The 16,182-nt window shown below is 38.2% G+C and overlaps 1 protein-coding gene across 1 annotated transcript; it reads left to right on the forward strand.

The window, feature by feature from the left end:
- The first annotated feature begins 1,981 nt into the window (after positions 1-1,981).
- On the forward strand, positions 1,982-3,083 carry LOC118576130 (olfactory receptor 51B6). Its single transcript, XM_036176505.1, has one exon. The coding sequence runs from the start codon at positions 2,047-2,049 to the stop codon at positions 3,013-3,015; it is 969 nt and encodes a 322-aa protein (XP_036032398.1). The 5' UTR covers positions 1,982-2,046; the 3' UTR covers positions 3,016-3,083.
- The last annotated feature ends 13,099 nt before the right edge of the window (positions 3,084-16,182 follow it).

Consider the following 16,182-nt stretch of genomic DNA (forward strand, 5'->3'; position numbering starts at 1 on the left):
ACTGTTAAAGATCACACTTACGACTAAAGCCTGCATGGTCAACGATGGATAAAAGAGACTCTGGTGTTTGATTAGTAAGTCTCATCTATTCATTAATAATATGCAACTGTTATCTGAAAGACATAGACTTGTGTACATATTCTACAAAATGAAGTGAGTGTACATGATATTGCATTAATGGAACACAATAGAAAACACTGTATTGCAGCATACGCAATTGTATTATGATAAACTTGAAATCTGCAAAAGAATTTAAATATTTTCACTCAAAAAAACTGTAGCTGTGTAAATAATAGACACAATGATAACTACTGTAACCATGTCACAAGGTACACTTACATTAAATCACAATATTCTGGAATTCAAATACATTAAAGTTTTATTCACCACTCTTGCATCTTTAACCCTTCATAAGCTATGTACTTCTGAGCCTTTTCTTGACAGGAAGACAGTAGCTGCTACGTTTTTCACTTTCTGAAAGGCCCTGTTTCCCCAAACTTTTGTTAGCCTAAATGTTACAGGATCAATATTATCTTCAGCAATATCAGAATTTCCCACTCACCACTCCTCCATTAATTTTACCAGCTGGGAACACTATCTGCTGCTCAAATGAACTACAGTGTAGTGCTATATTTTTCTTAAAGTCAAACTTTACTGAATTGTCTTATTTCCCTTTATAACTCCCCAAGAATATAGGATCACTTGACAGATCCTAGGGTATATGCTATAGATGTGTGTCTACTGCACTTTTTTGTAATAACAAAAATTCAAAGTGATAAAAGCATTCTCTTTACCAATTCTAATCTTTTCTTGTGCTTAGGGTCAAAAGCATGATGAAGACAAAAATTATTAGCACCCTTTATAAATGACAACCCTAAGTCTCAAGGTGCTCCCCAAGTTCACTGCTGTTAAGAAATAGCAATAGTGGAACAGCAACCAAGTTCTGAAGGGTGCAGATCAGTGATCTTGGAGATACATTTTCATGATGAAGGTGGGTTATACAAATGATGTCTAAAAGTACACTAAGATATGGTTTGTATAGCAGGTGAGATGTACAGTCCACAGGACATGTAAAGGAAGGTGGCTACATTCTCTCTGGCTAATGCCAGAAAATGACTGACCGACTGCTTCCAAAGGTACCTTAGAATTCTGAGTCATGAAGCCTTCTCAGTTTGAATCCCATCAGACTCTTTCATTATTAAAGCATAATCCATGTGACCAAATCTAAATAATCAACTTCTAATTTGCTTCTCCAAATATCTGACATGTAACAGTCATTTTTCTAGAGTTGTTACCAAGTAGTACCCAAGTGACTATTATAGACTTATTTTTATTGTTTATTTTTATATGTATATTATAAAACTCTGAAACTTTTGAAAGAACTCATAGATAACTAGAATATTACACTGGTCAATAACTTGGAGATTTACTTATTTTGGAAAAACACACATACAAAGCAGTCTTATATCATTTTTAAACCTCCCAAAAATCTCTAGACTTTTATTATGTGAAGATTCCTGATAGGCATATTGGATATGTCCATCCCTAAAAGTAACTGTTTTATTTTGTTTATTTACCATTTTCTTTTCTTTCTTTTTTTTGCAATCAGATATCTATACCTGGTCTTCAAACAATGCTCAGATGCTTTCTGACATTCTATGTCTCATTCACTCTGGGAAATCTTTGGATCTATTCTAAATACCAGTATTCAGGCTGTGAAGTACCAGGACAAAAGCCCTGTAAGTGTCAATACTATTAAAGCACTACTCAACTATAGTGATTTCTTTCTTCATTTTGTGTGGAGTATAGGATTTAAAAAGATTTTATCTAATCTTATCTCTAATGTACACTCCAATAATCTTACATATGGTGAGCTCTGAATAATGTAGAATTGTTCTTGATGTATCCTGTTTCCCCATACCTAGAAAGCTCTCAGGAATGATTGAATTACCATTGTTGTTGGAAAGAAGGACATTGAACATCCATGCTGCATGTAGCATCCTCAATGGGCAAACCGTAAATAACTAGATTTGATTATCTTACCTGATGGGGATATTTTCCTCTGCAATGCCTGCAAATTGGCTCAATACCTCCTCCTCCCCATTTCTGCTCACTGGCTTCCCAGGTCTGGAGAAAGCCCACCACCTGATCTCTTTCCCAATGCTGGTGGCCTATATCTCCATATTGCTTGGCAACGGCACCCTTCTTTTTCTCATTAAGGATGACCACAACCTCCATGAGCCCATGTACTATTTCTTATGTATGCTGGCAGCTACAGACCTTGGAGTAACATTGACCACAATGCCAACAGTTCTGGGTGTACTGTGGTTTAATCACAGGGAGATTGGCCATGGAGCCTGCTTCTCTCAGGCCTACTTTATCCACACTCTCTCTATTGTGGAATCAGGGGTCTTGCTTGCCATGGCTTATGACCGTTTCATTGCCATTCGCAACCCATTAAGATATACTACCATCCTTACAGATACTAGGGTAATAAAGATTGGCATAGGTGTATTGATGAGGGCTGGTCTATCAATCATGCCAATAATCATTCGTCTACATTGGTTTCCCTATTGTCAATCCCATGTACTCTCTCATGCTTTCTGTCTACATCAAGATGTCATCAAGCTAGCCTGTGCCGACATCACATTCAATCGTCTCTATCCAGTTGTGGTTGTATTTGCAATGGTACTGCTAGATTTCCTGATCATCTTTTTCTCCTATGTTCTAATTCTCAAGACTGTCATGGGCATTGCCTCTACAGACGAGCGGGCTAAGGCCCTCAACACATGTGTCTCCCATATCTGTTGCATCCTGGTCTTCTATGTGACTGTGGTTGGTTTGACATTTATTCACAGGTTTGGAAAGCATGTTCCTCATGTGGTCCACATCACAATGAGCTACATCTACTTTCTTTTCCCTCCTTTTATGAACCCTGTCATCTACAGTATTAAGACCAAACAGATTCAGAGTGGTTTGCTTCGCTTATTCTCCCTGCCTTGTTCTAGAACATGACTCTGATGACTGCTCTCTAAGGAACAACTCCTGGGATGTGGACATAGTGACTACACTGCAGGCATAAGAACCCACACAAAACATTTTAGTAGAAACCTACTAAGGCCTCTGCTATTTGATTGCTATTTATTACTGATTTGATATGGTACGATGCATTCACATTACTAAATGATATGTCAAGACCTCACTCTGATGTTAGCTATTTTCCTAAAGTAAGTTACACCATTTGTTGAACTTATGACACATGACATGTACATACATATTTGAAACTACAGTATAGGTTATACTTGTTTGGGCCAAAGCCCATAATTCTACATTTGACCTCCATGCATTGGTTCTCCTATACCTAGGGTGAAAGCATTTAGTGATTATGCTCATATGGAGCTGGTTAATGGTTATGGAAAACTATCTTCTGTGAAATGAGCCAGATACAGACCTCAATTCAGGATGATTGACTTAGGAAAAGCATGTCCATAAAAAGTCTGCTCAGTTTCAATTCTGATAAATATTTATCAAATAACAATACCAATAATAACAATTTTAAGACAGAAATATAATCCTAGTCCAGACAACCATTATCTTGAGAAGTTTGGTCACAGGCACTGCTGAATAGATGTATATATTTTCATTTATTAAAGTGATATAAAAAAAGTCCTGTCTGGAGAACAACATGGTTAGCACTAGATGGGAGGTCCTAGTATACAGAATTCCAGAGCATAACACAGCTTCTCATTTGTCTGAGATGGGGAGAATAGGAGAAGATAGAGTCAGTGGTTATACTGGAAAAGAAATTTCCCAAACATCTTTCAGATTTTATTCTGATCTCTCAGTAGGCTTGAGGGAAGGGTGTTTGTGATGTGTGCCCTCTTAAAGAACCAGTACCCATGATCAAAGGGATAAGTTTTAAATTTTCCATAAAAAAAAAAATCTCATGAGACAACTACAAGACATAAAATGCTAGGATCACACATAACCACGCCCACAACAAATCACTCATTTCTTAATCTCTGGGCTCTGTTACACCAGCCTTCGAAGTGACATATACTGGCTACATCTACTCTTTCTCATAAAAAGGTATAATTTTCTAGAACTTCTGGGATTTATTATTGACTTAGAGAAAAGAAAAAGAAACAATATATTTTGAGTAGTTTCCAAGCCACAATACAATTTGTATCTGATCTGCCAATGAACTATTTCTTGTTTTACATTGTGCTTCTGCAGCTTGGCTCTATCTGGATTTGGTGTAAAAGTTCTGTTTCTCCTTTTATATCTGAGAGTTTGTTCCTCAGACAGGACAGAATAATGCAAGTCCTACTACCAGACTACAGAACTTACCAGATAGATTATTTTTAATAAAAATATAGTTTTTTATTAAGCTAATGAAAGAAAGTTTAAGTAACTCACTCTCTGTATCTGTCTGTCTGTCTGTTACATCCTACCTTTGTTTCTTGTATTTTGTCTAATAATGTTTTCCAAAATGTGGACAACATAGATGGTATCATCATCTAGAAGCTTCAAAAATACCAGGGCGAGGATATAGCTCAGTTTTTGGAGTACTTGCATGGCATGTGTAAAGCCCTTGATTCAATTCATAAGCACATAAAACTGCACAATGTAGAGATGCATACTGTAGCCTCAGCACTTAGGAAGTAGAGGCAGGATGATCAATAGTCTGAAGTCATCCTTACCTACATAGAAAGTTTTGGACCAGCCCACAGTACATGAAATCATGTCTCAAAAAATAATTTGGGGGTTGGGGATTTAGCTCAGTGGTAGAGGAAGCACAAGGCCCTGGGTTCAATCCTCATCTCAAAAAAAAAAAAGTTTGATTTTTTTTCCTCTCTCAGAATGAATTCAGGAAGACTCTTTCCTATAGCAAAGTAGTCATTTCTCCATTCTCCCCATAGTTATTGTGATCTTGAGCTCTGTTTCATCCAGCTATTGGGGTTATTGTGATAACAGTATATTTTAATAAATTTTTGTTTCATTTGTTTGTTGTTTTTTAATTTCTTAATATTTATTTATTTTATGTATACGTTGCTCTATCTGCATGTATACCTGCATGACAGAAGAGGGCTTCAGATCCCATTATAGATGGCTGTGAGCCACTATGTGGTTGCTGGGAATTGAACTCAGAACCTCCAGAAAAGCTGCCAATGCTCTTAACCACTGAGCCATCACTCCAGCCCTGATAGCAGTATTTTAGTAAGTTCTATAAATTGGTATGTATGATGAACACCATCTTGAGTGTGATTTTATTATTTTATATAATTCTCCCTTTTTGGGAGTTGGGGATTTAGCTCAGTGGTAGAGCCCTTGCCTAGGAAGCGCAAGACCCTCAGTTCAGTCCTGGGGGAAAAAAAAATCTGTAATTCTCCCTTTTTGCTTTTTCATGGTTTCTAAATAAGTCATTTTAGGAATTTTCACATTTCATCACAGAAAACAGGGTGTGATTGGCAACAAGATGAAAACATGTCAGGCTATGAGCCATTTTCTGTCAAACTTCTGGGAGAATACTGAGATATGAAAGAACCAAAGAATGATATTCAGTGGCCACATAAAGTGAAGTCTGCACCTAGGGTGTGAGCAGAATTAGAGATAACCTATCAAAACCTAATAGCAATAAGCAAATTGCCAGTATTCCAAATTCCACTGGAGGTCACCTTGTGGAATCTCTATGCCCTTGTCTTCTTTGGTCTATATAGTGTAAGTAGGTAACAAATGGTCTCCTAACTCCTGCTTGCTCTCAGAGAAACAAGGAAATATCCTTGTTGTTCTGGAGTTGTGGAGAGGAAATGTTTAACTCCAGAAAACCGAGATAGTCTGGCTAACCCTCCTAATGCTAGAGAGCTCTCACAAAGCTGTCCATCTGTTATTATGGTTCAAAGAGCATTTATTTCCCAGTTTTTTCCATTTTTTCCAGCATAGCTAATTTATCTAAACATGAGTAATGTAACGAACAATATTCCTGTATACTTTCTGTCTACACAAGAGTAGAAGGTTTATTATTTATTTACAGCTGTACCCTAGAAACTTAGGAATATATAGAAGGTGCTTTAAAACATTTGGATAAATAAACATAACACACTGGGAGCCCTCTGAGAGCTTCTGTTCCTGTCTCCTGATATCTGTGTATGTCTTTGAGATTTCCCAGGTTTCAATAAAGACAGATCTTCATTCCCCAACTTTAACAAGCTAATTTCTTGTGATAAAACGTCAGGCACACTCCTAAACAGGAGAATTGGGGCCAGATATCTGTAGTGACAGTTGTTACAGTATGATAAGCTCCTGGGATCAGCATCAACAGGCAGCTTCTGGCAGAGGCCAGCTTAAAAAAAAAAAAAAAAAAACAGAAATTATATGATCGTGGAAAAAAATTAAGGACTCAATAATAAATAATCTGTTATTTTGAGATTATTCCACCAGTCAAGCCCTGAAAATAGAGTAAGATCTAAATAGCAGTGCAACTTCCTATTTAGAAACACAGTGACAATCATCTGTTGAGGCCAGTCCCGGCCTCCAACGCTCAAATGGAGCATAGACTTAATTGTAATAAAATATTCCACTCCTATTTTGCATAAAACCAGCATAATGTAGACAGGTAAATTCACTCTTCAGACTATGTTACTGCATTTGAGAAACACAAGTACAGTGTTACAGCTCTACCTCATCTTCAGGCTTTCTAAGGAAGTATACGTGGCATTACCAGCAGCCAGAGGACAGGAGCACAGCTCCACACCACTGATCTCAGTAGACTGAGATGTTCCTCTAGACTTTTCTGTACTATAAAGTTCAGTAAATCAGAGATGGTGATACTTTTAAAGATATTTTCCCTCAGGAAAAAGTGAGACACATCCAAGTTAGAGTATGTGTTTTCCAAAAGGAGAGATCAAATGAAAGTTAGATGTACTCAGAGTAGGTGCTGGCTTCTCCAAGAATAAGCAATTGTCTTAGCATTAGCTACATGCACCATTTTGATGACTCTCAAGGTACATCTCAAAAGGTTGCTCTGAAAAAGAAACCTTTTGACATGTGAGTTATGTAAGATCTCTCTAAAGATACTCTGGGAAAAAAAAACACTAAAGCTGCACAAAGGGTTTGATACCATGTCTTTTGCCTGTGAATGGGGTTTCTGGTGAGATTTCTAGGAAACTGTGAATTTATGTACAGAAAGGGAGGAGCTTTGAGCAGTTGTTAGTCATACTGGAATTCTTGCTTTGCTGCTGCCAAGGACTTTAACTAGATTCTAGAACAAGGGCCTTCATTCCTCCTCCTCATATCCTCTGTCTTTCTATCTTGCCTCAGAATGATTTACATTACCTCCAAATATAAGTAGCTGCTTTAATTTTTTTCCAAGAATTATCACTCCCTGATTAGTCATTCAATAGAGAACTGTAATTCCTAGAAACATATTCATTCAAGAAACACAGAACACAGCAAGTTGTATTTATGTTTTTATTCACCAATATGTATACAATAATAGAACAATAAAGAAGAGGGGGTCGTTGTGAATTTGGGAGGGAGATAGAGTAGAGACATAGGAGATGTAGGAAGGGAAAGAGGGAGGGGTGACATAATTCTGTTTTAATTAAATTTTTTTAATTAAAAAAGAATGATCAGTCCTATACCACATGTGGTCTCCTCAAGAGTTGTTTGAATTGTGTATTAATATGAACGTATTTCACTGGGGGAAACAAAGCTTGGAATGGTTAATATGCTCACTGGATAAGGACATAATAAAGCTGGGATTCAGACCAGGGATCTGAATTTATGACAAAAAGCTCTTTAAGCCTCCTGTTTCTCCCTGCAACATCCCTCTGGCAGAAGTTTGTCACTGGGAAATACTCCAGTGACAACTTGTGTTTTGGGAAAACTTTCTCTCTCCCTTCTTTTGTGACTAATTCGATATTGTACCATAGATTGATTCCCTTGGATTACTCATTGGAGAAGTTTTTTCTAATTTCTCACATATAGTTAGCTTCTTATTTCTATGGGAGCATCCATTCCATTCTGTTACATACAACACATTGTTATCTCTCTCAGAATCATGAGCTTCCAAGACTATTTCTTTGGTTGTTTGGTTGTTTGTTTTTGTTTCTAAGACAAAGTCTCACTGCATAAGCCAGGCTGGCTTGAAACTTCTCATAAAACTGAGAGTGGCCTGGAACTTGCAATCTTCCTCTATCAGCTTTCCAAGTGGTAGGCTTACCTGTGTGTGCCACCATCTTTGGCTCCAAAACAATTTCTTAATGATTTTGCCTCTCTTGATTTATAGTTATCATTACTAAGTTAGACAAAGCAAAATAGCACAAAGTGAGGAACAACAGTGGTGTTTATAGAGGAGTCAATGTCAGAGACCTATGATTGACAGTCTTGCTCCTTGTAGGACTTGAAAATTAGTGCTTCTGTAAACTCTGCCTCTAGGTTCATGCCTTGTTGACCCCATCCTGGTCCTTCTGCTGAGTTTGTGGAGAGGAAGGAACACTATCCTTTCTTAGGGCAATTCTTTCCCTGCAGGAAATTTCAACTTGATTTGTAGGGCCTGATAAATCAACGCCACCTTATTAATTATAATTCTATTTTTTGAAGAGGGTAATGATAAATGAAGGGGAATGATTTAGAAAAAGGTGACATGACAACTAATGTTAGCAAACATCCCAGAAGTAAATGGTTTTGGTTGACCTCAAAATAAATTGCAGCAAAGGACTTGGAGAGGTCAGAGTTTGAGTAGAGCAGAATTCAGCAATTTCACAGAGCCATCCTTTGAAAATAAAACCTGACTGGCAAAGACATTAAAGATGTGTTTACTCAGTCTCAGAACAATACATTCTGTCAAGTCTGGAAGATTGTCTAGTTGCCTGATAAAAATCTTGACAATTTCCAGGTTCTATGGACTCTATCTCAACCTACAACCTATAACTCTATCATCTTTTCTCGAAATTTTCACTGAAATTCTCAACTATTTCTGTTATAGCATTTTAAAACCAATGGCTCTTTTCATGTTTAAAAGTTTGTTAAACAGACAGAAATAGAAACCAGATCCAATCAAAATGCAGAGTTGTAGACCTCAGCCCCAAAGGATACATCTACAAAATAACTCCTGTACCCCAAACCTAGGGACCATTGTGGAAGAGGGACCACAGAGATTGTAAGAGCCAGAGAATTAGGGAATGCGCTGTGATATTGTATCTCCTGGGAATGACAGAAGCCACACCCATAAAGTCTCATGGCTGCCTAAACAAGAGCTGAGCAAGGACATCAACAATAGACATGCCAAGGTGGTTGGGGGAAAAACCCAAGAGAACTCAAGTCTACACAAAGAAGTACAGGCAACTAAGGAAAGCTGGGAGGGGAAGCAATAGTCTTCCCAAGGGAACAGTGCACCAATTGCTTATCCAATACCAAATTATCAACTCTGAAAATATGTACATGATTAACATTATACAAACTGAGCAGATTATATTTAGTAATACATAAGTATATACATATAATGTATATAACAACAATGAATGAAAAATGAAACCATGGATTTTAAAGAGAGCAAGGGGGACTACATGGGAGGGTTTAGGGGAAAGAAAGGGAAGGGGAAATTATGTAATTATAGTCTCAAAAAATAAAAGAAGTAATTTCTAGAAGTTTTGTTAATTTTGTTATATCTGCTCACTATAAGAAAAACCTGTCCTTTCTATCCCAGTGGTGCATAAGACCTCATGTTCAATGAACTGCACTGTGGTTGTGACAGGCTTTTAGCCACCAACTGGGTGGCAAACCAATCAGGCTTTAGAGTAGCTACCTTCTCCCTAACGTGACTTCCCTATGAGATGATGGACTGACCCAGGAACGAGTGTTTAGGAAATATCAGATCTGCTTTAGTTAGATGAGTGTTAGAGATCTCTGAGCTCCATAGTCCACTGTCTTAGTTAAGGTTTCTATTGCTGTGATGAAACATCATGACCAAAAAGCAAGTTGTGGAGAAAGGTTTATTTGGCTTATACTTCCATAAGCTGGACATGATCATTGAAGGAAGTAAGGACAGGAACTCAAACAGGGCAGGAACTTAGAAGCAACAGCTGATGCAGAGGCTGTGGAAGGGTGCTGCTTACTAGCTTTCTTCTCCTAGCTTACTCACCTTGCTTTCTTATAGAACCCAGGACCACCAGCACCAAGGATGGAACCACCCACAAAGGGCTGGGCCATCCCCTATCAATCACTAATTAAGAAAATGCATTACAGCTGGATCTTATGAAGACATTTTCTCAATTGAGTTTCCCTCTGTTCAGAATACTCGAGTTTGTGTGTCAAGTTGTTTGTGTTACCCACAAATAAACAGACATAAGGGAGAAAATTGGTTTCTTTTCAAAATGAATGGATGGTATAGGGTTTGAGGAAAGGGGAACTTTCTGAAAGGACTTCTGTTGAGCAATGTAGCAACTACTGCTCTATTAATATTCTAGACTGAGCCTGCTTTCACATATGCAGTGGACAGGGTGGTAGGGGTCCACTGAAGTAAACTCCAGCATCAACATTCCAGCCTTAAAGACTCATACTAATCCTCCCTCACACACTGGAATTCACCAGACCTGGGCCTTGGGTAGGGGGAGAGTGAGTTTGATGTTTCTCATTACAGAAAGCCCCAAAGAGAAGGGGGATGTTGAGGACTGCAAGTGAAGGTTTCTCTTAGGTCTGCTTGTGTCAAGTCAGAAGGAGAACTAAGGCTTGGTCAGTATCGCTAAGATGAAAGCCACTCGGAGAAATTTACACCTGAGAAACTATTTCTTTTAAATTCTGAATGAACTAGAGAATAATTTTGTCTCCATCAAAGTCAGGATTTTTGTTCAGAGCTTTTTGGATGTGGGGTGTGAGTGTATATGAGAGAGAAATAAATATTCTTGAAGAATGAATGTGTCAGTTGCTCTCAGGGTTGTGTGGCAAGTATAGATGGCATGGCAGCATAGCACCAGAAGAAAAACAGTTCTGGGAGCTGAAGAGAACTCTGGTGCTGGCTTGAATTTTAACTTATCCTTGGGCCAAACCTCCCTCCCAGTGGCAGAACTAGAGTACTACAGCATGTGCTTTGGCCTGCTTCAGTTTGGGAGGAGCCTCAAGTTCCAGCCAAGCTTGGCTCAACCAGAGGTGGGGGATATCAACTCTGGGAAGGGACCAGCTTAAGCTTAACTGATACCGGATCTGTGAGAAGCATAGTAGTTGAGCTCTCTGTCTGTCTCATTAATTTTCTCTCTTGTTCTCCCTCCCTTCTCCCCTCCAAATGTGATACATGTGATAAAAAACAAAACAAAACCGCTAGCACATTTACAAACAAAAAACGTTTATAATATTGGATTTTTGTGGTAACTGGGTCTTGTACATATCTTATAGTAATTGATTTAGATACTTTAGTAACAGAATCCAGTACATTCCAGGTTAGTCTTAAATGACTCACCGTACCAGTGGTATTCCATGACCCCATATGAATCTACCTTCAATTGTTTCACTTTGTATCTATCTCCCAGACCCCAACATTACCCAGAGAATAAGGGCAGTTGCTTTGTGATTTACACCACTCTCATTCTGTCCCCAGTTTTCGTAAACAACCTCTGCTTTCCTACTGAATGCAGAGTCACAGTTTTACAAATTCTAATAGAACACCTATGTTCCTTATTAAGTATGAGCTTTGTAAAAGGACATCAGATCAGCACGTACCTACAGAACCCAGCTCAGGGTTCCTCACAGAAAGTACTAAATTTATGCATTTGGATGAAAATGAATATGAATGATTAATTTTAGATAACAAGCAAAATAGGTCATTTTGAGTATGATCAAATAATCCAAAACATCAATTGGGAAAACAAAGAAGTAGAAATCTGTGTGGTTTGTTATTTGTTGTTGTTTGTCTGTTTCAGTGTGTCTGTCAAATGCTACCATTTGGAGGCTAGGCCTTCAATTATATAATTCATGTAAGAAAAGCATGAACTTGTTATATGGGTTTTATAAATAAACACAGTAAAATCAGCACTACAAGACTCTACACACACAGTTCTGGTCCACTTCTCCATTAAAGGATATGACACGTTTTTCATGCCAGTCTCTCACAGCCCCTCATTGTGTGTTTTGAAAGGAAACAAAAGCGAGCATACTGACTGTTCATATTACGAAGAAGTAAAATTGAATTTTTTGCCAAAAGGTGAGATATTCACATCAGAGGAGTAAAGAAAGCAAGAGCAATTAAGAAATCTGACTGCTGTTGGTCATGTGGGAACTATCCTTTGTATTCAAAGCTGAGTACAGAGCCTTAAGAAAGCCTGAAGTGTGGCCTTGGACAAGCATTTGAGGTCCATTGTACAGGAAGTGATCAAAGTAGTGTGATTTCTAGACTCAAAAACAGAGAAAAATGAATTATTTAACAATAGGAAAGGCAGATACAAACAATGAGTAAACATGAGTGTAGGAAGGTAAAATATCTGAGGCAGTTATGACTGGACTTCAAAATAGATGAGCAATTTAGAGGACAATGTGGCATCCTATATAAAACCCTCTTTGTATGTCACACCCAGCCCTTGTAGGACAGTATGGGTACTTTGCTGTGAACAAAGGGGGAGGAATAGTGACACAGCTAATGAAGTTGGTTCTTCATAAAGCATGGAGGAAGTGCAATGAGGTAGGGTGACTGTCGCTGTTGTACCCAGCCCTGCAAAGTACAAACAGTCCAGTTTCAGGAGACTCTGTAGATGGAGGGATGAGTGGAGGCAATCAAAGACTTCTGCCTACGTGAGTCCCACCCTGGGGACTCCATGTTTGTCCTCAAGTTCTCCCAGCTGAAATGAAGTGCTTTACAAGCACAGAGAAAGGAGGATAAATATTCCCTGACAGAACCAGCCCTGTGCCTCTCCCTGACCATTCTTGCCTACAGTACGAACTGCCATAACTTCATGTTTTTGAAATTAACAGCCATTGGTGAGTGTCCACCACTGTCTTCTGTTGGGGTGATGTAATAGGGAGTCATAAAAGGGAGGGTAAGTGGAGGAATGGATGAATGTCCTGAAAGAGCAGTGAGCATGGAAGGATGTGCTCTCAGCTCTGATTTGGGCTTCTCCCATACACGTTTGAGCAACCTTATGTAAATGTGTTGCCTATATTTCCCTCATTGTAGCTCAGGCATTATTCTCTTGAAAAATGAAATCTAGAATCTGAGCTCTCCATGGAATCTTCTCTACTTCTGATGTTCTCAGTGAAAGCCAGGGACAGGGTCAGAGAAAAGGGCCTTCTATCACTGGAGAAGAGAGACCATCTGCAATGTTATCTTATGATTAGGGAACAGTGGTGCCCTGTCTTCATGACTGTGGCTTCAGTGCTAGCCAGGGTCTTCCTGGATCATGCTTAGAAATTAGCCTCCCACTGGCACTAAATGATCATCTTTCTGGTCTGTTCATTACCCAGCTGTCACCTACACTCACTGTGCCTCCTTCTCTCCTAAACAAAAGTCATTCACTAACTAACACATATGTAAGGTACATTTTGTGTCTCAGACCAGCAAACACAGCAGGGAATCAAGCTCTTGATGTGCATCCATCAATGCTGAAAACCTTTATTGACAATCTAATTCTCCAAGTATATGAACTCCTTTTCCACAGTCCTCCTCTACCCTACTCAAAAGAGGCATGTTCTGCCATCATGGGGATGTTCTCTAGAGCTCAAGATGAGGAATATGGTCCAAATATTTATGCTCAATGCATAAGGAACAATGTTTCTACCAATAGTTTATTCTACAAATAGCAAATGCTAAATTTGAAGGAAAAAAAAACAGATATGGCAAAGGTAGCTAATTACTTGTGGTATGTCAGAAATCCCCATTTTGAGAACTTTCCTTCTGAGATCTCACAGATATTTGTTCCGTTGTGAGTGTTACAGCTGCACAGTCATTATACATAACAGTTTATTGATGGACAGACTCTTTTGCTTCTCTATGGAAATAGAGATATGGGTGTGAACATTTGTCTTACATTGCCAACATAAATTCCCTGTAACTTCCTTTCTAAAAGGAGCAAGTCCAGCCCCATCATTGTCTCTGAGGACTTCTTGCTTTCACCAGATCCCTCCCCTTGTCTGTTGTGCCATGTCACACTGAAGTCAGTGATAACAGCTGAACCCAGGACTCCAGACACAGTCAGGTGGAACAAGAGGTGAGCAGCATGTCCACTCATCTCTTCATTTAGTTCTTCATGCAAATACTGTATGGTAGAGTTCACCACATGGTAAGCACTGCTCTGGAATCCAAGGATATTAGACTACTTGGTTGAAAAAAAAAGAGGAGTTAAAGAATCATTAGTCTTAAATACATGTATATGAAGGACATATGTAAATATACACATGTAAGTGTTATATGTAGTATATAGATAACTCATGTAAAATAGAATTTATTTAAAACGTGCATTGTTCTTAGTCTTCTGGTCAAAGAACAGTTGTGAAGGGGCTGGGAAGATGGCTTCTCTTCCAGAGGTCCTAAGTTTAATTCCCAGCAACTACATGGTGGCTTACAACCATCTATAATGAAATACAGTGCCCCATTCTGGCATGCAGGCATACTGGCAGACAGAACACTATGTACATAGTAAGTAAATAAATCTTTTTTTAAAAGATCAGTATGCTGGGCGTTGATGGTGCACGCCTTTAATCCCAGCACTTGGGAGGCAGAAGCAGGCGGATCTTTGTGAGTTCGAGGTCAGCCTGGTCTCCAAAGTGAGTTCCAGGAAAGGTGCAAAGCTACACAGAGAAACCAAAAAAAAAAAAAAAAGATCAGTTGTGAAGTATATAAAAGTATAAATATAAAAATGAATATATAACCATAATTTTAACATATATGTATATATATGTATGTCTTTATTCTTCTATAACATTATATTTTATATAAACTGTACAATATATAAAGACTATAAATTACTGATAAGTAAGTTTATAAAACATACATTATTTGTACATGTTTGTACTTATACTAATGTACATATTTACCCTATCTAACTATAAAAAGCAAATACTTCAAGAGATACATATATACATTACATTTCGGTAGTGTTACATAAAAGGTATGCTGTGAGTGCTGAGAACTCATCTAACTCTACACAAAGAAGTAGAGAAGTCAGTAAGAAGGAATATTTGTACTAAGTCTTAAATAATCAGCAAGTATTTACTAGTTGGAAGAACAAGGGTTATTGCTTGCTAAGAAAGCAAGAAATATAAAAGGCAAAAACTCTGTGCATGGGGCATCAAGAAATAATAGTGTGAGTATGCTGAGTGGAGTAAATAAAGGATGGGTTTGGAAAGGTTTGAAAGCAGGAAGGGCCGGGCCAGGGGTAGAGTACTACAGACTCTTATATGACATTAGGACAACATACTTTGGACTGAGACATGGCTTAAGTCTTATCTGTGAGAAACACAAATGTGTGAAGTTGTATACTCTTTCTGAATTGCATGTGACCTCAAGAAACTGGACCTGTTGCCACAGCTGAATGAGAAGCTAGTGAAGGACTGACATAGTGCCCTAGAGGTAGCATTTTCCAAATGATGCTGTGAGGGGAGGGAGTGGACTCTGGGAATGGAGGACCAGACTTTGCAAATTATGTATCAGAGGGATCAATTAAGATGGTTTGGGGAGAAACTAAGAACTAAAATGATGACTTCAAAGATAAATGCAAAGTAATCAATGAAAGAATATTTAAAAGGTAAGAAAGACTTAACTCAGTTAAAATTTAAATGAAGTGAAAAATTGTAGTGCATACTTGGAAACAGTGAATGATGTCTAAAAGTCACAAGTAGAGGAAAATTAAATGTGGGATGATGGACTTGAACTCAGTGGTAAATGTATTCAATATAATTGGCACACATTAACAAGCAGCTCAAAAAGAGATAGTGATTCAGGCTGGCTACATAACAGAGATATCTGGATTAGGGACAAATATTTACAGGTATCTTTATAATAGTAACAAGTAATAAATGAGAAGTTAAGATGTCCAAGGTCAGGAAATTAAGCAACATGAACATTTTTAATAACAAAGAAAGAGTTCAATGGGAATTGTTGTAAGAATCAGGAAGGAACCAGCCAATATAATATCAAAACTTCTGAGAGAGAAACTTAAAAAGGTAAGGCATGGTCAGAAATATATACAACTGATGTAA

Source organism: Onychomys torridus, chromosome 1, assembly GCF_903995425.1.
Source record: "Onychomys torridus chromosome 1, mOncTor1.1, whole genome shotgun sequence".
NCBI lineage: Eukaryota > Metazoa > Chordata > Mammalia > Rodentia > Cricetidae > Onychomys > Onychomys torridus.

Coding starts and splice junctions, on each gene's coding strand:
- LOC118576130 (XM_036176505.1), top strand. CDS start 2,047: ATGGGGATATTTTCCTCTGCAATGCCTGCAAATTGGCTCAATACCTCC.